Raw genomic sequence first — 24260 nt, forward strand, 5'->3', positions numbered from 1 at the left:
CAGGAGACTAGAGTCACCTGTGCAGAGACCATGTGCCCACCACAACAGCTCAATTATATCAGCACCCCTCCTCCCACCACTCTCCATTGGACTTCCCCTGCTTACAGCTGTTCATCAGAATTCCTGTTTAAGGAAAGGAAGGTTGTTAATGGTGGAGGGAGCCATGAAAAAAATACATACTGGGCAGCATTATCTTTGAGAGATTTTGCCAGGCTCATGCTGTGTCCCTCCTGACCTGCCCATTCCTTTGTCAACCACTCAGTACCCATGCGGAACTCTGAACCTCCCAGTTCTTGAGCAAAAGTGCAAGTTTTTACTTAAAGTAGATACAGAGAACAGGGATCAGAATAACCATCCTTAATCCAAATTCTTAATAAGTAGAGGTATTGTCAAACACAGTGTTTATAGCTGCATATAATTATGTTATCCAAGAGAACAGTGAAAACTTATTTTATACTCTGCAGAACTAGCATTATATCCGGATGCAAGTTTATGCTCAGTAAAATTCTAAAATTCCCTCCTGATGCTATGCAAGTAGTTACTGGCCTAATGTAATCTCTATGGTTTGACATTTATTTCAGTCAGCTAAAGAAGTTATCCAATTGTCCTGATTACTGCCAGGATAAATCAATTTCCAGAGCATATTTTAATGTCTCATATTTCTGTGTAAACTCCATTAGTCGTGGATCATTTGTTTGCTGCCTACTGTAAAATTAGCACAACAGACCTCTTGCTTTGATTTCATTGGGTCCTTTAAAATTCAAAACACTTAATTCAGGATGCTGCTCCCACCACACCCCTTTCCAATATGTGTGTGTTTATTGTAACTCGTTTTCTTGCATTTACAAACCAGAAAAATGTGAAGAAAGGCAATTTGTCTGAATAGGACAAGCTTCACTGCTTTATTAGTGTACACTCTGTTGGTCAGCCTTACCTGATAACTCTCCACCTGAGGGTAGATAAAGATCTCTTGTTGATTGCAGATATCCTTGCATATATGCAAGTGTCTCTTTATAGACAAAATGTAACAGTTTGCAGAGAATCCTTGTCTGGCAGTCTGCTGCCCCCTGCCAGGTACAGCGAAGAATACAGTATGCTTAACTTTTGCATATTTAGTACTTTAGTGATTTTTCAAATACTGATCAGAAAACACCTGTTACCCAGCAAGGATACGTCCATTGGGATTTCCAGATAAGTGAATTTTGTATATTCCTCCATATGCTTAGCCAGCCACAGTTTCCAGGGCCAAGAAGCACAACTTCCACCAGAGAAAGAGGAGGAGAACAATGAATAAATAGGAGAGAGAATCAGGGTCCTGATCACAGAGATACTTGAGCTCCCCAGAGCTGGATTGGCAGCATTTCAGCATACCAATCTTGGGGAATCCAGCCAGCACTCTCTAATATGGGCTCTGACTCTCTCCTGTTCACCCTTTGCTTCCCTCTGGGACTTCTGTTTCTCTAGCTGCTGAAGTGCTGCTGAGCAGGCTAGCCTTGGGGAAGCCAGCCAGTTCTCTGTAATTGCATTGGCTTGGCTCAGTGAGCTTTGAAGTCTGTGCTCAGAAGAGCTGACCCTGAGTGCAAACTTCAAAGCCTATTGGCTGGTTTCCTGATTATCCAACCCTTGATTATCAAAAGGGTTTCAGGTCTCCCCTGAGAGCTTTGAATAATGAAGGTTACACTGTACAACAGAGAGAAACTAGGAATTCATTGGTTCATCCATAAAGCAGAACAGAGGTCTTCTACCTCATTTGTCTCAGTAAATGGCACTGCAAATGTAAGTCTATTGTTGCCAGTATTTCAGGATCGGAAAGGTACCATATGTGCAGGGTATTGATAGACTGCTCATTAGTGGGTCTATGTAATGGTCTGTGCTATATTTGAATGCAGTATAAGTCCTCTAAGGGATTTAGGCCCTTAACTTTCATTGATTTCAAATGCAAGTTAGGCTCCTAAATGCCTTTGTTCATCTGGACCTGAAAGCCATAGATAAAAATTCAATCCACTGCATAGTGTTGACCCAGGTGAAAGGTTGCAAGGTATATAGATAAATAAATTTGGGAAGGCTCGCCAAACTGACTTAAAATTGAAGATTATAGGTTCACACCTCCCCTGACTTAATGGTGAAGTCTGAGGCAGAGCCTCAGGCTGAAGCTGGAGGTGAGTTTTCGAGATTCCCAGTCAGAACATAGACAATGATTTTAGCAATACTTATGATATTTTATTTAATAGCACAATGGTATATATGCAGCACTTAACCAATACACACTATAATAGATATATATCGCGGTTAGCACTTAGATTACAATCAAAAGACCTTACTTAACAATGCCTTTATGCAAAACCTATTGCTTTACTAACTGCACTTATGGCTTCAACCTATGCTAGATGAACAGGATGCAATACTCAGACTGACTCCTTTTGAGCTCTTTAGAAGCAGAGACCAGCTCGCTTCCACCTGTTAGAAAGGAGGTATTGTGGTGGTTTGTAAGAGAAAGGAGTTTGCGGAGAATTCTAGGAAAGAGCAAGAGTAGGAACTAATAAAGAAAAGAGAGAGAGAGAGTTGGAGTGATAGGCACCCCGCTGATGTGGATCCATCTGGCACAGCTTAACACGTGGCACGTTGAGCATTCTTCTATGCTACCCTCTCTTTCTCCCAAAGGATTTTTATACCCTTTTTCCTTCATGTTGACTAAATTAGGGTCTGACCTAATCGAATCTTGAATACTTGCTGAGACCCCTGTGTTTCGATGATCTTATTCTTTTATCCTGTTGTTTTCGAAAAAGAGCTCGAGGGGAAATTCCCATTGTGACCCCTTTACCTGAATTGATCAGATGATCTTATGTTATTTCTCTTATGTGAGGAAAGTTTGGGCATATTTTGATGTCTGAGAGATATTTTTAGACGGCACAGACTGATATGACACACCATTTCTAGCCTACATACAGAAAGTTAACTTGCCCAGGCTTTCCCCTCATGCCCTGTTTACTGGGCAGGCCACTTGCGTTACTGCTGACAGGAAAGACAGATAGGCATAGATCCTTCTAGGCCTCAGTTAGCTAAACTATCATGGCTTCTTAATGTCTAACTTAAACCATATACCATGACTAAATTAAGCACAGGCTACAATAGTGCCATAAAGGAAAGAATTTGTCACAACAAGTTGCAGACCTGTTTGATATTGATACCATTTCCTCTCAGGTTTCACATCTGCATATGCTGGTTTAAATGCCCTTCTGAACTGGGGCCTTGTGGGGTCAGTCAATATATTATAGATTTTTCTTTCTCTTTAATAATTACTAAATCTGTAATCAAATGTGATTACCTCAGATGCATCTTGTTCTCAGTAGTGTACTCAAGGCTAATGCGACAGACCATGTTTCACATGCTGACAGTTGTTTCCTCTTATAGCTTGGCTTGGAGAAGACTTGGCAGATGAACACCTCCTGTGTTGTGGAATGTCCTGTGAACTGTCAGCTTTCTGACTGGTCTCCTTGGTCAGAGTGTTCTCAAACTTGTGGCCTTACAGGTTAGTTACTGTTCTTGGAATATCTTTATGTCTGAGCTGCCTTTTTAAAAAAAATTTAAGGTCTGGCACAACAAATGTGGAATTTGAAGAGTAGTTAGTTAGAGAATGAGAATAAGAGAGGGCCTAAATCTGGTATATATAGCTGAGGCAACATAGTAGGCTTCATTGAGGCTATGTGTAGTTAAAGTGAATAGGTTTTGTCCCACACTGAAAAAAAAGTTTCTGACTCCATAAATAGGCATGAAATATGAAAAATGATACATGACTTTGCCTGAGGAGATTGATCATACTGGGTGTGATGCTAGTAGATTTTTACAATAATTATAAAACCATTTCTGTGATCACTATGTTAAGTTTGCACTGAGTCTCATGCCAGGTGGGCCAACTGAAAACTGGTGATCCACTGAATCTATTTATGCTACGTATTTGTGCCGTAAAGTTATAGATATTGGCTTTATACCTGCATTAGAAATGTTTAGAGCTAAGGATTCACAATGGAAGGTATGGTCACCTCCCAGGTCAGGTGACATTGGCTGAACAAAGGTTCAGAGGCCCAGACATCAAATCCATGTTTTATGGAAATTGACTGATACATGCTGGCTAATCCAGCAGCCAATGGCAGAATGACACAGTGGGCCATCTGATCAAGTGTTCCTCCATTGGCTACATTAAGAAGAAAGAGTTTTTCCCCTCCACATGGCAAGCTATAAAGATAGCCCTTGCAGTGACCACCTTTGTTCTTCAGTCCTCATGAACTAAGCCTATGTGAACTGGTCCCACCCCTCCTGGGATATATTTTCAGAGATACTCAAGAGAAGCACCTCATAACATCACTGTATCCTGCATCAATAGTTTTAATTGATGTATGTAATGTACCACTTGAACATTTTTTTCTCTCTCACCCTGTTCTTTTTTTCTTTGTTAATAAACCTTTAGATTTTAAAGGATTGGCACAATGTGCTGTTTTGGGTAAGATCTAAGCATATATTGACCTGGGGATGTGGCTGGTCTCTTTGGGGGCTGGAAGAATCAGTGTGGATTTGGTGAAGGAGGCTTTCATGGTCCCTCACCTGAGTAGAGGAAAGTTGCTGGTTTGGGCTTTAGGAGCAGCTGGAGAATCTGTGGGTTTGCTCGTGCAGCTTCTGGCTGGCCAGTGAAGCTGGCAGAGGTATTTTTGTGGCTGGCTTGTTTTGCCTTATTGAAAAGGAATCTCCAGCCTAGGCTGTTAAGTGGCATGGTTTTAAGGAGTTTGCCCAGGATTGGTTCATTCAGCTGTGTCCAGAAACCCTCAAAATCTAGCCTTAAATGAATATTCTGGAGTCTAATAGTACTTGTTTAATATTTTTTCTAGAAGAATTGCAATGATAAATAACTTGAACTATCTCACATTAAACCAGATATCCTCTCAGCTTTGTGTTGTGATATTAAGGCTAAATTCTTTTCCCCATTTTTGTTTGAGAATCTGACTGAGAGCATTAAGCCCCCTATATAACCGCTATACTGTATTGTTTCCATGTTTCTAAACATGTCGTTCCAGAGGTGAGAAAGTTGAAAGAGACCAATTGTCTCCTTTCCTTGCATGAGCCCTTTAGCATTTCAAAGAAAGAACCATGAAAAGGGGTGGCTGATACGTGTTACATACATAATCTAAGGATGATAAGCAGTACAATGCAAGATGATAGACTATTTTTGTTAATCCTCTTCTATCCAAATTATCTTAAACAGCATTTGGCTTTGATCTTGAAGCACAAGTTATCACATAGTGGTACAAGAAGAGAATTTGTAAGATCAGCTGCTATATTCATCTTAATGTTTTACAGGGTGCCTCATACAGATGCAATGATTGGTTGTTTTTTTTCCCTGAGGGATGTAGGTAGCCTTCTAAGACCTATAAAAGAAGAAAGGGAATCCAGTGACATAGCTAAACTTTTTTCAGTCTCAAACCAGACTGGTGTATATACAGAGCTACTGGAAGGGAACCTCCTTCCAGTAGGATGGATTTGGAATGCTGTATTATATAGGTGCAAGTCTGACAACCACATATATCCAGTTGCCCTGGGTTTTAAGGGTGACAAGCAATGCCATTTCTAGCAAAGAACAAGAGAGAGACCTTGAAAGGCAATAGGCTAATCATATAAGTCAACCTTGGGCAGGTACTCATTTTGGATATTTGTATTTTCCCCAGTAAAGATAGAGGGAGGAGGCACTACCTCTTTACATACTTGGAAACATTTTCATATGTAGACCACATTCATAGAAGAAAATTGGGAATATGAAGACAACTGTTAACATGTAAATTATTTCTTTGCACATGTGAAATGTAAATGGCCAGTATAAAAAGAAAAAAAATATTTAAAAAATCCTGGAGGGACAAGGTTGAAACTATTCTTCCATTCATGTCTGTCTCAGTAATAAAGTCCATAGGCCGAGGATGTCTCTCACTCCTGCTCTGTCCAGGAGGGGGGCCCATTTTTTTTTCGCTCCCAGTTCCCTGGGAGCCCTGCAAGGGCTCTGAAGAGGACCCTTGGGCTCTTGTGGAGACTGGCTGCTGGCCATGGCTTGCTGCGGCTGCCTGAGGATTGCCCTGAGGGTGTGCTGTGACAGCTCGTGCTGGGGTTGCTCCTAGTATGCTCTCAGCTTCCTACCACAGGGTTTCTGGGTCCATGTTGCTCTAAGGGCAGCCGGACACATGGATCATAGAGCCCTGCTGCTGCAGGCTAGAGCATCCCTGTGCTCCAGCTGTCTGGCACCATGGTGGACTCCTCTTTCGAAAGAGCATGCCATGGAGTGCCTACGCATGTACTCTGTCGAAAGAGTTTTTTGAAAGGGAATCCTCTTCCTGATGCAGGATCAGGGTTGGGATTTTGAAGTCTGCACTGTGTTTCTTCAGTTTCCTTCTGAAAGAATGTTTCATGTGCAGATAGATGCTCCTCACATTCTTTCGAAAGAGGGACAGATATTTTGAAATTTCTAGCATGTGTAGACACAGCTGTTGGGTAAGGTACTTAATCTTAACGTTTTACCCTTTTTGCTTGTTGGCTGTTTGTCTTTTTTTTAAAGTATGATGCATTTTGGCTTAATGCATGTATTTATTCACACTGGCCACATCTACGTGGGCAGCTTCTGTCGACAAAACTGGGCTTTTGTCAACAAAAACTAGCTGAGTGTCTACATGGTTAAAGCACTCTGTCAAGTTTGTCAACAAAACTCAGCTGTTCAGCCAGCAGCATTATCCCTGTTCCCGATCAGGTATAATGCTTCTGTCAACAGTGTTTTGTTGACAGAGTACCCATGTAGACACTTCTGTCAACAGAGAGGGCTTCTGGTCAGCCATTCTGTTGAGAGAGGGCAGGGGAGTCTGGCTGCTCTCTGGTGACACAGCAGCTTGCTCTTTTGATCTGCTTTTATGAGTAGACGCCATCTGTCGACAGAGGTATTGCCAAGGCTTCTCTGTCCCCCGTGACCACTGTTGACAGAGGCTGCCCATGTAGACGTAGCCATTGATGTTAAAACCCTACAAATGTGCAGATTTAAAGAATCTTGTTGTAAACCCCTCTCTGTAGACGAGCTACTAAACACCAGTACATGGCACATAAAAAAAAAGTTTTCATGGCTTTACTGTATCATCTGTCTCAGTAATAAAGTCTAATAGCCTGGTATTCACCTAAGAGGAAAGAAACAAGCACCCAAAAGGATGGCCTAATATAAAATCTCTTTTTCATTCCATTATATAACGGCTTGAAATAGAATCTAGTCCTCAAACAGGCCTGGGTAGCGTTGAACAGAAGCTTAATGAGTTAAACCTATTGCATTTTAATTTTCTTTAAGTCTGGGTGAAATATCCTCTGTCCATTGCAAATTCTCCATCATAATAAAATCCAGGGAGATAAAGAAGATAAGTGGCAGGCTCCTTCTGCTTTTTGAATTTAGACAAACTGCTTCTTTTGAATCTGTTACGTTTCTAAATTTAATACAAGGATTAGATACCCATGTCATTCCCTCCTAGCAGCACAGTGGCTAAGCCAAAAGTTTCTCTCAGCTGGGATGTCCAGAACAAACTATCAGATCAGGAAGGAATGCCTGTTTTGTCCCTATGTGCCCCAACTAAAAAAAAAAAAAATTATATATATTATAGCAGTAGCTTTATTCCCTAATCAGTGATCTCATTATGCTACACACAATACGTATGAATAACAACAAAGTATCTATCTCGGAGACTTTATAGTCCACACATCCTGCTGTGCAGTTCACTGTATTAGGTAAGCATAATGCTAACATAAAGCTTGTCACAGACTGAAACGGAACCACCTTGATGAATAAATATATTTGATCACCGCAGAGTTTCTCTTTCCCTCCCCCTCTCTCTCTTTTAAAGGAAAGATGATACGAAAGAGGACCGTAAATCAGCCTTTCCAAGGTGATGGGAGACCTTGTCCATCTCAGATAGAGCAATTCAAACCCTGCCCAGTAAAACCTTGTTATCGATGGCAATATGGTCATTGGTCTGAATGCAAAGTTGAGGTAAAGGCTCCAATGGAGACATGAAATCATTTCATTCATTTCATCCAGGGATATTTGTGTTCTGTACATATATAACTTACAAACTCATTCAGCCATTTTATCCAAGTCTTTACATTCAAGGGCAGACATGAGGAACCTTTTTTGGGCCGGGGCTACATGCAAGTGTGAAGCAAAAACAAAAACCCACCCTCACAGATGTGGTCCCCAACTGAGGCTAGTCAGTTTTACTGGCCCCCTAAGCTCTGGGGTGAGGCCAAAAATGAGGGATACAGTATATCAGAGGGGGCTGCTGGGGAGCAGGCTGGAGGGGTTGCTGGGTCTGAGTAGAAGGTGGGGTGTAGGAGTGAGCTTGGAATGCATGGTCTGGGTGGGAGGCAGGGTTCAGGAGTGGGCTGGTGTCAGGGTGGGGAAGCAGAAGCAGGCTGTGCGCAGCATCTGGAACTGCGTGCAGGAGCAGGGTGGGAGTGAGGGGCATGGGGGAGAGGAATGTGGAGTAGCTGGCTGGGGATGCGAGGTCTGGCCAAGAGGAAGGGTACAGGAGAGGCTTGGGGGTGAAGAGTCTGGAAGGGGCTGGAGGATGGGGACGGGGCACTACTTGGTGGAGCTTGGGAGGGTGTCACATTTCATGATTCAGCCAATGGGAATGATAGGGGCAGCAGCTACATGGAGCGCTTTCTTGTAGCACAGAGGCACTCCCCTGCCAAGCAGAGTCAGTGGGCTAGGTAGGGCCCAGTTTGCCTGGATTGGGTTCACAAGGCTCAGGGCTCCTGACTCACAGCAGCGCAAGCTGACCAGTGCTAGTGCTTCAGCTAAGGCACCCTCAGCATACCCTGGAGTGTTGATATGGCTGCTGCAGAGGCAGGGGGAAGCCCGTACCTCACAGGCCATATTCAGGCAAGCCAGGGGTTCTGCATCCCTGCAAGAGCATCGGTAAGTGGTTGCCAGTGGAGTCCATATATGCCAACAAGTACCACTGTTTGCTCTAGTTTTTCCTGCTCTGAATATAGATAAAAATTCTGGTATAACTCTGTGGCAACATAAATGGTTTGATACCAGCCTTTCTGAGAGAGTGCTCTGCCCAGAAAAGGTATTCACTCCCTGCTACGCTTCTAGTTAGTATGAATGCTCAAACTGTAGCTCCTTCATTCTGAAAAGGAGGGAATCAGCAGAGCATTCTTTATGAGGGCACTATGGGTCTGGCACTGACTCCCTTGAAATAGTCTGAATGATTGGTTGTTGATACCTTTCTAGGACTTGGGGAGGGCACTAATGGGGGTTTTGTGGATGAGTTTGACATGCTGAGGTATTATCCAGACCAGTAGGGCAGGAGCTGTGTCATCTCTGCCCTGCAAACTTGGGTATCTCACAAATGTCTTGCTAAAGTAGCTCGCACCTGGGCCACTTACAAACAGCCTCCAAGTATTAAAGCCACACCCTGAGTTCTTGTATGTAATTAAAACCTACCAGCCACACTCTGGCTTTTACGAACCCCAGTTATACTGCACAGTGACCTCAACGTGCTCTTAGTCTGGGATTTTTTTTCCCCAGCAGTGTGTGCCTTGTACTGCTCAGCACTCTCCTGGACAGTCTAACTATACTGACTCTATTGTTCTTCCTCGAGTGTCCCCGTGGGTGCTCCACGATAGGTGTCGGGCTCGCCCCGGCGCCGCAGGTCGGATCTTTTCAGCAGTTTCTGCCAGACCGCGCATGCACTGGCGCGCGCCACTCCCTTGCACACTCCCGGCCGCATGCGCGATCCGGTCCCCGCCAGTTCCTCTTTAACCGCCATCGGCTGCAGACGGAATCCACTCAGGCTACGGCCAGAGTTAGCGTATTTAATGTTTTTAAAGTGTTTAGAGCTTCTTTTTCAGTCTTTAGCTTAAGTTAGCTTGTTATTGTTTTCAAAAAAAAAAAAAAAAAAGAAGAAAAGAGAGTACAAAGTAAAGTTTTACAACCTTAGTAGCAAGCGAAGCAGCGGAGGCCCGGGGTCGTAAGGCCGTTAGGCCTCCTGCCACGGCAGGCTGAGTCCGAGAGGGGAACAGGCACAGAGAAGGTGCTAAGTACCCTATTAACAACTCAAAGACTCACCACAATGTCCTCTTCAGGATTCAAAAAGTGTGAGTCATGCCACAAAGTGATGCTGGCCTCCGATGGGCACAGAAATGCTCCTTCTGCGCAAAGCTCACAGCCAGAGCAAGGAAGGACAGAGAAATGCGGCTGAAAATGCTGCTCTTTGACAAGGCCCTCCAGCCAGACGCGCAGGAGCGGCCTCAGCAGGAGGGACCCGCCGGGGCCCATAAAAGGAAAGCTGCTTCCCTAACCCCATCATCGCAAAAACGGAGGAAGCTTTCACCAACCCGATCCCTGCCGGCAGCCACAGCGAGCGGGACGGGTGGAGCGCATAGCCCCCAGCCGCAGTCACAGCTGATCGGCGGCAGCACGGAGACGCACGTGGCAGAGGCTGAGCCTCCGATAATCAAACAGCCGCCCCGCACCGTGGGCAGGGCGGCGGCCAGGCAAGCGCCGGAACCGGCGGCACCGCAGCTAGCGTCACCTACCCCCGGGGAACCGGCGGTGCAGAGCTCGCAGGCACGCGGCCTGCAGGCACCGGGGGAGACCACCCACGCGGCACCACAGCGGAGCGTGCCGAGCGCAGCGCAGACAGCGGGGCCGAGATCCCCGATGCGGAAAGGGCCGGAGCCAGCCCCACAGGGGAGGGGAAAGGCAGCACAGAAAACTTGGCACTGCAGCCCTTCTCTAGACAGGGCTGCAGGGCTACTCGCTCTAAGCCCTCCATTTATGCTGCAGACTCCAATGAGGCGGCAGGGGTCACCTCCAGTATAGCCTGAGCCCCCATCCCCGTTCCTACAGCCAGCATCACCATGGCTCGGACCACCATCGCCCTTCCTGGGCTTTGAACCCCTGGAGTACTGCCACAAATCAGTCTCTCCATTATCTCAATCACCCAGACGATCTCGCTCCCCCAGACGCAGGGGGAATGCGCCTCCAGAGTGGTCCAGGTCTCCATCTCCGGAACAGTGCCCATGTTGCCATGGTCGCCCCTATCATGAGGGGCATAGACACCATAGGCATACTCCCAGGGACAGATCCCCCCAGACGTTTCAATATCCCCGAGGGCAATCGCGGACGGGGATGGAAACGCAGATATCTCAGGGGGAGTTGATTCTGGAACCCCGAGATTTTCCCTCGCAAGTATCTAGTGAGAGGATGTATCACCGTCAGCAGGACCCAGAGGGGTCCAGAGAGGCTTACCCTAGTGGTTCCTCGCTATCTTCCCCTGATGAGGCCATGGCCTCAGGGGACGTCCATCCTCTGGACGATCTCAAACAATTCCAAGAGCTGTTTAAAAGGGTGGCCTTCACGCAAGGCATCCAAACAGCAGAGGTGCAGGAGAAACACCATAAGGTCCTTAAAAACCTGAAACCTCCGGCCTCTTCCAAAATAGCTATTCCGCTGATGAAGCAATCATGGAGTCCGCCACCACAATATGGCAGACCCCTGCGTCCACTCCGCCTATAAACAAGAGAGCGGATAAGAAGTACTTCGTCCCGACAAAGGGCATGGAGTTCCTGTTCAGCCACCTGCAACCAAATTCTCTGGTGGTGGAATCGTCTCAACAGAGGTCGAAAACTTCTCAGTACAAGACAGGGGGAATGGACAAGATGCCAAGAAACTAGAGTTGTTCGGCAGAAAGGTCTACTCCTCCTCTACCCTACTGTTGGGAATGGCGAATTACGCAGCGCCTCTAGCGAACCATAGTTTCGACAACTACTCCAGGCTGACTTCCCTCATGGACTTGCTTCCAGAGGACACGAAGCCAGTGCTCAAGGCCATCGTGCAGGAAGGCTACGCAGCCTCGAGGACAGGAGTTCAGATCGCCCTAGTCGTAGCGGATACGGCAGCACGCTCAACAGCTACAGCAGTGGTCATGAGCAGGGAGTCCTGGCTCCAGACATCGGGTATCCCGAGGGATCTGCAGGCGAAGATCATTGATCTCCCCTTTGACACGCAGAAGCTGTTTGCAGTATCAACCACAGCGTCCCCAGTACCACAGGGGCTACAAGCAAGGGCGACATCAACAGCACCAACAGTACAGAACTCCCAGGCGACGTTCTCAACAGAGCCGTGCGTCCTCGGGGCAGGGCCAAAGGCCACAAGTTTGACACACAGATAGAGGGCTGCACTATCACTACCATTGCGCAATGTCATCCGAAGCTACTGTTCCACCATCGCCTCCGACCATTCTACGACCAATGGCAAAAGATCACCACAGACAAATGGGTACTGGAGATCATAGCCACGGGTTACGTGATTCCCTTCCAGTCGCTCCCACCGCCACGACCTCCACCCAGACCCCACCTAAAGGACGCCTCCCACGAAGCGAGACTCAAGCAGGAGGTAGGCCATCTTATGCTTATAGGGGCAGTGGAAAGAGGGCCAGAGCAACTCCGAGGGAAAGGGTTCTACTCAAGATACTTCCTCACAGAGAAAAAGACAGGAGGCTGGAGGCCCAGCCTAGATCTTCGAGGCCTCAACCGGTACTTGCGCAAGCAACGCTTTCGGATGATCACAGTCGCCTCTATACTTACGGCACTGGACGATGGAGATTGGTTCGCAGCCCTCGACTTACAAGACGCGTATTTCCACAGAACTATTCACCCGGCTCACAGGCATTTTCTCCGGGTTATGGTAGGCAAAGAACATTTTCAGTACAAGGTTCTGCCGATCGGCCTCTCCTCTGCTCCCAGAGTCTTCACCAAGACCTTGGCAGTGGCGTCAGCCTACCTGCACAGACAGGGGGTGTTTATATTCCCATATCTGAAAAAAAAAAAACGACTGCCTACTGAAAGGGGCCTCGAAGGAGGAGGTACTTTGCATGATACACGTCACAGCAGACACGTTCTCTTCGCTGGGCCTGGTCATCAATCTGGCAAAATCAAAGATAGACCCCGCACAGGACATAGAGTTCATAGGGGCACGTATAAATTCCATCACAGCAAGGGTTTATCTACCAGATGCCCGCTTTCGCGCCATTGGTTCCCTCGTGCAAGTCATCACCTTCAGCCCTACGGTGCCGGTTCTGACGTGCTTACAGCTGCTGGGCCACATGGCAGCAGCAACGTTTGTGGTACAGAATGCCCGATTGCATAGGCGCAGCATGCAGCACTGGCTGGCGAGCGTCTACAAACCGGCAGCACACACTGTCCACAGGGTGGTGTCGCCCACGACAGAGGTGCGCAGATCCCTGCAATGGTGGGTGAACCCCAAGAACATGCTAACAGGGGTGCCCTTTTCACCAACCACAGATATCTGTTTTTCTTACTACCGACGCCTCCCACATAGGGTGGGGAGCACACATGGGCAAAAAGGTGACGCAAAGACTGTGGTCCTCCACGGAACAGTCACTGCACATAAATATACTGGAGCTCAGAGCAGTGTTCAACGCCTGCAAACACTTTCGAGACCATATACAAGGCAAGTAGTCGGGATCAGTACAGACAATACCTCCACCATGTTTTATATAAATCGGCAAGGAGGAGCTCGGTCCCGTGCCTTATGTGCGGAAGCAGTCCGATTGTGGAACTGGTGCATCACCAACAATATAACCTTGAAAGCCTCGTATTTACCAGGCGCTCCCAATGTGAAGGCAGACCAGCTGAGCAGGCTCTTCGCACTCACACACGAGTGGCAGATCCGTTCCGATCTGCTACGACCGATTTTTCACGCATGGGAATTTCCCCAGGTAGACCTGTTTGCCACTCAGCACAACAAGAAGTACCCACAATACTGCTCCAGGGCAGGACTGGGACAGGGGTCCCTGGGGGACGCATTCGTGATCTCGTGGAGGGGCCCCCTGCTCTGCACCTTTACTCCCACAGTGCTTATCTACGAAGTCTTGCAGAAAGCCAGGAGAGAGAAAGCCCGAATGATCCTAGTAGTCCCAACATGGGATCGACAGCAATGGTTCCCCTTACTCCTGCGCATGTCGGACTGTCCACCGATGCCTCTCCCGGTGGCTCCGGATCTGCTCACGCAAGCCCAGGGGTCCATAGTGCATCCACACCCCCGAGGCCTGCGACTGCAAGCATGGTTAATCCATGGCTCAGCTCCCTAGAGAGCACATGTATGGAGGGAGTACAACAAGTCCTAGAAAGTAGCAGGAGGACTTCCACCAGGAAGCAAAAATGGACTCGATGCACTGCATGGTGTTCTACCAAGCAATTATTCCCCCTTGCTGCGCATATACCTGTAATACTAGAGTATTTACTGGACCTCAAGAGAGGCGGACTCTCCCTATCCTTGTTGAAGGTCCACCTTTCCGCTATATCGGCTTTCAGACATGAAGAGGAAGGGCACACGGTGTTTGCCCATCCCATGGTTACCAGATTCCTCAAAGGGCTGGTAAACCTATACCCCCCTCGGAAACCGCTTCCACCTTCGTGGAGCTTGGACCTGGTGCTTAATGCGCTAACGGGACCACCGTTTGAACCCTTAGCCACGGTTTCCCTCCGTCTCCTTACGATAAAGACGACCTTCCTTCTTACAATCACGTCAGCTCGCAGGGTGAGCGAGCTTGCGGCAGTTATGGCAACGCCACCCTGCACAGTAATTTCCAAGGAGGCGGAAACCTTACGGCTGCATCCAGCCTTTGTTCCCAAAGTTTCTTCAGAGTTTCATATTAACGAACCTATAGTTTTACCCTCGTTTATCCAAAGCCTCATAACTCCAACAAAGAGGCGCGCCTACACCTCCTGGACGTGAGGAGGGCGCTGGCTTTCTATATAGACAGGACTAAGTCCTTCCAGAGAACGGATAGACTCCTAGTCTCTCTCGCTCCCAAATCAAAAGGAGAAGGTCTCTCTTCGCAGAGAATCTCGAAGCACATCATATCCTGCATAAAAATGTGCTACGAACTTAGAAAGACTCCTTTACTGGCCCCGCCTAGGGCTCACTCCACTAGGGCGGTGGCGGCATCAACAGCCTTTTTCAAGGGCATTGCGCTAAAAGACATTTGCAGAGCGGCGACCTGGTCATCCTATGACACCTTCGCCAAGCATTATGCCCTTCACAGGGTATTCCAAGAGGATACCCGTCTCTCAACAGCGGTCCTCTCGGGGACAAGCTGCACATAAACCGATTACCCACCTCCTATCTTGGGTTACTGCTGGGTAGTCACCTATCGTGGAGCACCCACGGGGACACTCGAGGAAGAAAGAGAAGTTACTCGCCGTAGTAACGATGGTTCTTCGAGATGTGTCCCCATGGGTGCTCCACCACCCGCCCATCCTCCCCGCTTCGGATCTCTGTTTAGTATTTTTCAGGAGCATCCAAGGCAGTTGGTCAAGGAACTGGCGGGGACTGGATCGCGCACGCGGCCGGGAGTGTGCAAGTGAGTGGCGTGCGCCAGCGCATGCGCGGTCCAGCAGAAACTGCTGAAAAGATCCGACCTGTGGTGCCGGGGCGAGCCCGACACCTATCGTGGAGCACCCATGGGGACACATCTCGAAGAACCATCGTTACTACGGTGAGTAACTTCTCTTTCCTTAATATAATATGAATTGTAACTATCTTAAATTTACCCACGCACTTTAAATTTAAACTCACTGGATTAGATAAAGCATTAAAGGAAGATTATAAACTACTAAAGGAGAGAAATTTTATGTGAGTACAAATAATGAGGCAAAAAAGTCAGAAATGGTTACTAGAAGAACAAAGACAAAAAATTTCTAGTGTATCACTTACAAACGTGCTTCAAGCAGAGTTTCTCATCACATGCTTCTCAATAAATTCTTCAGGTCAGGACCCCTCCCTCATGTTTTCTTTGTCTTCTGAGGTGCAGAAAATGAGTTGGGAAAGGAGGAAGGAGAGAAGGGTGCCCTGGGTTGTTTGCTCTTTCTTTTTCCTTATTTTTAATTCCTCTTTGAAAGACATTTTCAGTAAAATAGGCTGTCTCCTGGAAAAAAGAACGTTTGCTGCTGGGTTTTTTCACCTGTATGACCTATATGTTTTTTCTACCCTTTCCTCTTGATAACTCTGTTTACTGCTTAAATGCAAATTAAGACGCACATACATTCTTTTGTTCAGCGCAAGTCTGTTTGAACACTTTAGTGCTACATGAGTCTGAATATGTATTTTAGGGGAAATTTATAACTTTATGCATAAACCTGCTTTGTGCATATACCATGATGTAATTTGCTGAGTATTAATAAGTTTTCAAGTGATACTTCATAAGGCATACCTTGCAAAAAACTTATTCCAATAGTGTGTAGAGTGTGAACATGGGTGTATGTCATCCCAATGAAATTAGGTGTTTTCATCTTTTTTCATTTTACTGGTATGAATAAGTCATTCTGCTATAGGTTATTCGTTGTAGGGACTGATGATGTAAAAAACTCTCATTACTATTATTGTTTATTATTTCAGTTGAAATAATTGGACAGAGGGAAATACTGATTTTTTTTCTAATGACATACATTGTGCTCCCATATAGAAGTGCCTTTCCCTATCTGAGTCACTGAATGCTACAAGTGCTAAATTGTTTTTTTTATATTTTCCAAGCCCTCAGCTTAAAATAAAGTAATAATAATAAAAAAGTAAGATCAGCTTTGATTTGGCTAGTGGAGCCTTTTTTTCTTTCTCTCCAACATTTGTGCATTCCCTCCCTTTCCAGGATGCTCAGTGTGGAGCGGGAACAAGAGTCAGGAACATTTCATGTGTGGTCTACGATGGATCCACCGAAGATGTTGGCAAAATAGTAGATGAGGAATTATGTGGAGAGATTGAACCAATTGTTGATGAAAATAAGAAGATGGTGCTTGAGGAAACTTGCACCCTTCCTTGTCCAGGTAACAGATGTATTCAGATACATGTTACATTTCTGAGATGGCCTATAGTACAAAGAAAAAAAGGTGATTAGCCACAGGCTGTGAAGTATTTATTACATTCATCTATTGAACATAAGAAATTACTTTTCATCAGCAGTTTCACAAGAGTCACCATACTTTGTGACTAGGGGAAGGAATGCATACATTTACAAATGTTTTTAAAACTTATGTTTGGCATAGATGACCCCAGTAGGAATTTTACTTTTGAACAATGGACACAAAAATCATAAATGTTACTATACCCCACAAGAAATGAAGTGTTAAGTGGAATATGAGCAGTGTCCATGTCATGGAGATTTCAATAACAGGCTATCCAAAATATGGAGGTTTTGGTGTTTAAATGATCTTTTTAAGCATGTGAACAGCTTTTATTATTAAAAAAAAAACAGTTCTGTAGCACCTTAGACACTAAAAGATTTATTTATCCAGTAATGGGGTTTTGTGGGTAAGACCTGTTTCTTCAGATTTTCAGATTAGAATAGTCCGTTAGAATGTAGGGTTTATATAATAGGGGTGAGGGCAGTGTGGAGAGAGGCAGGAAGGGGAAAAAAAGGGGAGGTCACCTGTCACTAATACTGGAAGAAGTAAATTAAGTGGGATGTCTGCCATTCCTGCAAATATCAAAGGTGGGGAAATTGCCCTTGTAATGTGTAAGATAATTGAGATCTCTGTTAAGCCTGATGTTAAATGTGTCAAACTTGCATATGCATTCCAATTCAGATGTGTCTCTGTGTAATCTTGTAGTGAAATTCTCTTGTAGAAGAATGGCTACTTTCAAATCATTTATTGAATGTCCAAGGAGGTTACAGTGTTCCCCTCTACATTTATGTGTATTCCAATTCCTGATGTCAGATTTATGTCCATTCATCCTGTGGTGCAGGGACTGTCCAGTTTGTCCAATGGACATGTCAGAGGGGCATTGCTGGCATGTGATGGCATATATCACGTTAATGTGCGTGCAGGTGTATGCGCCCCTGATGGTGTGGCTAATGTGGTTATTATTATGAAGCTGAATCACAGTCTAATACTTTTGGTTGTTTTTAATGGAGTTGAGGAACTAGACCAAGGGGGGTTAGTGCTTATTTAAAAAAGGGCACCCTGCGGGTAAAGGAATGATTTGATCCCTGAGAATATATAATTGGTTTTTAGTCCCTCCATTTGCAACAAATGCATAACACTGACATTGACCCAACAGATTGAATCTAAAGGACCTGTTGTGACTTATCAGATCTATGATCCTCATACTAACAATGATTAAGAAGAGGAGATCATAACAACTGTTAAAAGTGAACTACTAAGGCTTTGCTGAAAATTAAAAACCTGTTGTTAAGTTCCAAAAAGCGGGGAAGTGAGAGTGTAGCTGTTGTTAATAAAGTAATTAGCGCTTTATTTTTAGACGTCTTGATTAGTCCTTGCAGTCTGTGAGAAGTTTCAGCTATAGAAGGCCTGTTTTGCTGCCAAAGCAAGTCTCGTCGCAACCAAGCCTCTATTTTCATTCCTTCACAACCCTTTCAAACCCATCCCTTTGGGGCTGAAAATTAGTTCATCTCAAAACAGTCCAAAGGTGCAATTTTCTAGAAATCTTTTGAGCTGTTTGAGTTATTAAGAAGCGTCTCTACATTTTTGCAGTCATCTAAAAGTACAATTAACTATTTCATTAACATAGCACTTTTCTCCCAAAAAATCCTACGCCACAATACAAACAGTAAGTTTGAAACCGTGGGCAAAAGTCGAGTTCACTTGAATGAGATCAGGGAGGCACCTGATACAGGTCCGTTATTCTCAGTGAGAGGTGGCCTTGTGGGTATTCAGGAAGACCTCTGGGAGTACATCAACTTACCTAGATATTTACCTAGTTTTATAACTGCCCACAAAAAAAGCACTGTAGAAGGAAATACAAATTTAAACTGTCATACAGACGGTGACTTGTTTATACTGCTCTATATACTACATCTGTGGTTCTCAAATTGTGGACATGATCATTTTAATGAGGTCACCAAGGCCAGCATTGCATTCACTGGCACCCAGGGTAGAAAGCAGGGACCCAAGCCCTTCCACACAGGGCTGAATCATGAGTTTTGAAGTGAGATGAAAGTTGTACTTCTTAAGGTAAATCAGACTCCTGAAAGGGACACATTAGTCTCCAAATCGTTAGAACTCCTGATCTACAGCATCCCATTAAATAATGGGAAAGAGAGATTTTGACCAAGGACATCACTACTTTTACTAAAAGTCTCATCAACATCAACACAGAGTAGCCACACCTATGATTTTCCCAAAATTTAGTATTTTAATTAACAAATTGTGTACTGTCAATGTGCAATTCTGCATTCTAACAGAAAATCAGAGGACTAAAGTGGTATCAGATACTCCATTTTGTAATTAATATGTTACATTTAAGAGGCATAGCTGTTCATTTGTTCAACCTTTGAATTTTGCTGAACCACAGTCTTTGACAGAGCAACCCTACGTTTAGTCAAAGAGAATAACTACCCTGTGGGGATGTGCTAATTGTGCACTCTAACTAAGGTTTCCAAAAATCATTTCCTGCTTTCCTATTACACATGTATCAGTTCTTCAATAATTCATTTCTTGACATGATTTCTTAATGTCAGCAAATAAAATTCCTTCATTAATTAGTCATCCGGTCAACATGGTGCTTATTATATTTTTGTCAGCATAATGTAAGGTAACATGAATTTTTAATAATCTTTTGGCTGAAATAATTAAAGGTAAAGAGGTTCATTTATGAGTCTTTTTGTAGTTTAATTTTCTAGACACCTTTTATTCAGTAGTATTAGCAAAATTGTCTGTACACCATGCTTTATAGACTTCCTTAATACATTCTTTAGACTGTTTTGCAAATTAATGTTTCCTTAGTGTAGGGGTGAGCAAAGTGGGGGGCGAGTCCCCTCAGGGATGTGTGAAATTTCCTAAGCAGCTGCTGAATCTCAGGCTCATCCATCTCATTAAAAATGTTGAAATATGTTACTGTTTTTATGTGTGTATTCACATTTATATACTGATTAATAAATATTTTACAGTCTACACACTTATTTTTTACACATGCCAAAAGGTTGGTTGGTTGTTTTTTTTCACATGAACATAACTGAAATGTCCATTGGTTTGGATTAGATTAGCCAGGTTGGGGGGCCCTGCTACTTGCAGGGGTGAAAAGTGGGCACTGACATAGAAAGTTTGCTCACCCCTGCTCTAGTGTAATTTTGTTCCTTAGTCTTGAACCATAAGACAATATTGTGTAGAATCCTATCATACTGCAACTTAGAGAAAACATTTTAAATCATCTGTGCCATTCTCATTCTTTACAAGGAATGTTCCCCACCATAAGACTTTCCTCTATCTACTTCCCTAATGTGTTTAAATAACAATGGCCTATTTGCTACATATGCAGCAGAATGAACAATAATTGACTTTATCTTTCCAACTGCCTACCTAAATATCATCTCCTAAGCTTACAGAAGAATAAGTTTAATGTGAAGACAGAGTGGAAAATTAAGTTGAAGCACAGTATTCTCTTCACTTGTGAAAGCCCAAACATTGAATATGATTTCAGTGAGAAACTAAAAACGAGTGCAGCTTGCTAATGCTATGGAAAAGCTTTGAATACTTTGGCTAAATAAGATTTTGTAGCACCTCAATTTCCTCTAAGAATCCTTTCTTTGGTAACAGAATACAAGTTTCTAATAGGATAAAGGTATGTATGGGTCTAAAATGAGAAATGATCTTTAGTAATTAGGGAGGGGTTAAAAAGGTATGATTTGGATCAGAACTTTCTATGACTTTATAGGTGGTGTTGAGAACATTTGTACTATCAACTTTCTTTCAGTTTTGTTTCACCATTGTTTTTGAATAGGTGATTGTTACTTGAAAGAGTGGTCAGAATGGAGCCTTTGTCAGCTGACCTGTGTTAATGGAGAAGATCTTGGCTTTGGAGGGATACAAGTCCGATCTCGGGCAGTGATCATTCAGGAATTAGAGAACCAACACCTTTGTCCAGAACAGGCTTTGGAAACAAGATCATGTAATGGTGAGTATCAAAACACAGAGAGTAGGTGACCACTATTTTAATGTGAGGTGCATAGGTCTTTTTGGCTACGTCTACACGTGCAGCCAACATCGAAATAGCTTATTTCGATGTTGCGACATCGAAATAGTCTATTTCGATGAATAACGTCTACACGTCCTCCAGGGCCGGCAACGTCGATGTTCAACTTCGACATTGCTCAGCCCAACATCGAAATAGGCGCAGCGAGGGAACGTCTACACGTCAAAGTAGCACACATTGAAATAGGGATGCCAGGCACAGCTGCAGACAGGGTCACAGGGCGGACTCAACAGCAAGCCGCTCCCTTAAAGGGCCCCTCCCAGACACAGTTGCACTAAACAACACAAGATACACAGAGCTGACAACTGGTTGCAGACCCTGTGCCTGCAGCATAGATCCCCAGCTGCCGCAGAAGCAGCCAGAAGCCCTGGGCTAAGGGCTGCTGCCCACGGTGACCATAGAGCCCCGCAGGGGCTGGAGAGAGAGCATCTCTCAACCCCCCAGCTGATGGCCGCCATGGAGGACCCAGCAATTTCGACGTTGCGGGACGCGGATCGTCTACACGGTCCCTACTTCGACGTTGAACGTCGAAGTAGGGCGCTATTCCTATCTCCTCATGAGGTTAGCGACTTCGACGTCTCGCCGCCTAACGTCGAAGTTAACTTCGAAATAGCGCCCGATGCGTGTAGACGCGACAGGCGCTATTTCGAAGTTGGTGCCGCTACTTCGAAGTAGCGTGCACGTGTAGACGCAGCTTTTCTTTGCCAAATTTTGTTTGTAAGATTGAAAAATATTACAAATGTTTACAATTGTATGAAGAGCTGCTTTATAATTTCATCAAAAAGTTATACTAGTGTCCACTTATATTTTAATTCTAGAGTCAATTCTTAAATTTCATGGCAATGGGTTTTTTTTCAAAATTTCTTTAATGTTTTCCCTCAACAATTGACTTTCATTTATAGCAAAATGTATTAACCACTAATATTTCTGCATCACTGTTTGACATAAATGACCAAACAAAAGTTCACTATATTCTCTCATTCTCTTCATACTCTCTCTCTCTATATATATATGTTATTGATTATCTGACAGTAACACCTGTGAGTGCCAACTGTACATGGTGCTATATACATTCATAGCAAGGGCCATTCCCTGCCCATACAGCTGCCAATCTAAACAGACAAAACAGACAAAGGAGAGAGAAAGGAAATACTCCAGATAAGTAATGGAGGCATAAAGGGAATTGAAAGACGTGTCCCAGTCCCAGGTTTCTCCAGAAGTTTATGGCAGATGTGGAGATTCCAGCCAAATCTGCTGAGTAGAGCTGGATCAGTTTTTTTTACTAAATTTTCTGACAAAACTAGATATTCAGGAGAGCTGAAACATTTCACAGATTCTGCTGAATTTGCCAAATATTTCAAAACAGTTTTTCCCCTCAAAATTTCTTTCAATTTTATAAAAAATAAAACTTGACAGCAAAAAGAATATGGAAGCATATTACATTGGCCAAATAGGTCTCAGACATTATCTTGAACCAGCTAGCCAATAAAATTCCTTGCTGCCCCTTCTCCAAACCTTCTTTCCCATCTCCTGAAAATGATTCTAAGCCAGGAGGTGGATTTCCTAATCCCATTGGGAGAAATAGAGCCTGTACCCTATCATCACAGGGAGAGAGGACTTTACTCCAAATATTTTCTCATTCCCAAAAATAGGATAGCTGGAGTCGCTTCCTTGGACAGCTAAATGCCTTCATTCATCATTCAGAACACAGGGTAATTATGTTGGCCTCAGTAATTCCCTTCTTGAGTGAAGTCAACCGGTGCACCTCTTGGTGTAAAGGATGCCTATTTTCATAAAGACCTTCACCTGGGAGACTCCTGTGGATTACAACAGGCCTAAAGCGCTTCTAAACAGAATGGTTCCCTTCGGCCTCTTGACAGCCCTGACTCTTTTCATGAAAAGTACTGTCAATGATAGCAGCATACCTGCGTCAACAAGGCAGCACAGTGTTTCCTATCTGGACAATTGACTCCTGATAGGGCAGTTGTATCAGGAAGTGAAGGCACCAGATACCTCTTTTCTTGACTTTTTTCACTTTTTGGGCTTCAGGTAAATGTCCATTTTAACACCCATACACATTATAGAATTTGTTGGAGCAAATCTGAACCTGATTGCATCCAAAGCTAGCTTTTATTGGGACAGATTCCTCCCCGTACAAATCTGTCTTATAATACAGTACATAATACAGTGGTGGAATCTGTTTCTGTGTGACATGGTCATATGTTTGTAGTCTATTTCTGTTTTGCACTCATTAATGAAAATTCTCCAGGAATAGAACCAATATAATTTTTTTTCAGTAGTAGATACTTCTTTTGTAGACAGAATTATTGCAAGATAGATTTTCAATATGAAAATGGAGGAAATGAAAGACAAAGTTATAGTACACTCAAAAGCATATTTTAAGTATTGTTTCATTTGAACTGTCTCCAAAACTGTATAAAATAAGATCTGCATATAATGACACTGTTTTTTTCTTCTGGATTCTAGTTTTATTTACATATCTGATCGACTGATAGGCATATGTGTCAATGCTAAGTAAAACTGTGTTTTCCCATGGCTTTGTACATTATTATTCTGTTAGTTTCAATGCTTTATATGCAGATGGTCAGTGCCATGAATACAAGTGGATGGCCAGTCCCTGGAAGGGATCTTCTCGGACAGTATGGTGTCAAAGATCAGATGGTTTAAATGTTACAGGTAACTTATTTTTTGTACATAGAACTCAGTCAGCTCATGGACAAACAAAAAGGAGTGGAGACATTGCAGTTCTTGTAAAAAAAAATCTGCAGATAATTTTCAGACTTTATATTTCCAGTAAGAACACCCTAAAAATTAAGTGTTATTACTGTTTATGGTCTTTATTTGGATTAGTTTTATTTCTAATTATCAAGTGACTGAAAGTACTTGAAAGAATGTTTCCAAACTTGATAGATTACATTATGCTAAACTTACTGCTAAAACTGAATATTTTACATTCTACTTGTATAAAATGTTCATCATCCACCAGCTTTAGGAATTCAGATACCAGTGGTTTCCCTATTACACAAAGATTGTTTTTACACAAATATATCATGCAATGTATATGTGTGCCATTGATTGATTGATTAATATGCTTGCATACACAGAGGGAGTGAGACTGTTTCATGGTGTATAAGATGTTAAAATAATACGAATCTCA

General features: G+C 44.0%; 1 protein-coding gene across 1 annotated transcript in view; it reads left to right on the plus strand.

The window, feature by feature from the left end:
- Positions 1-24260, plus strand: part of THSD7A (thrombospondin type 1 domain containing 7A) — a 489942-nt gene that overhangs the window by 454218 nt on the left and 11464 nt on the right. Inside the window, exons 22-26 of the mRNA XM_074984678.1 lie at positions 3412-3529; positions 7905-8050; positions 16743-16917; positions 20831-21004; positions 23684-23779. Coding sequence (XP_074840779.1) covers positions 3412-3529; positions 7905-8050; positions 16743-16917; positions 20831-21004; positions 23684-23779 — 709 coding nt within the window. The remainder of the gene's footprint in view (positions 1-3411; positions 3530-7904; positions 8051-16742; positions 16918-20830; positions 21005-23683; positions 23780-24260) is intronic.

The sequence above is a fragment of the Carettochelys insculpta genome, chromosome 2 (assembly GCF_033958435.1).
Source record: "Carettochelys insculpta isolate YL-2023 chromosome 2, ASM3395843v1, whole genome shotgun sequence".
NCBI classification, from domain to species: domain Eukaryota; kingdom Metazoa; phylum Chordata; order Testudines; family Carettochelyidae; genus Carettochelys; species Carettochelys insculpta.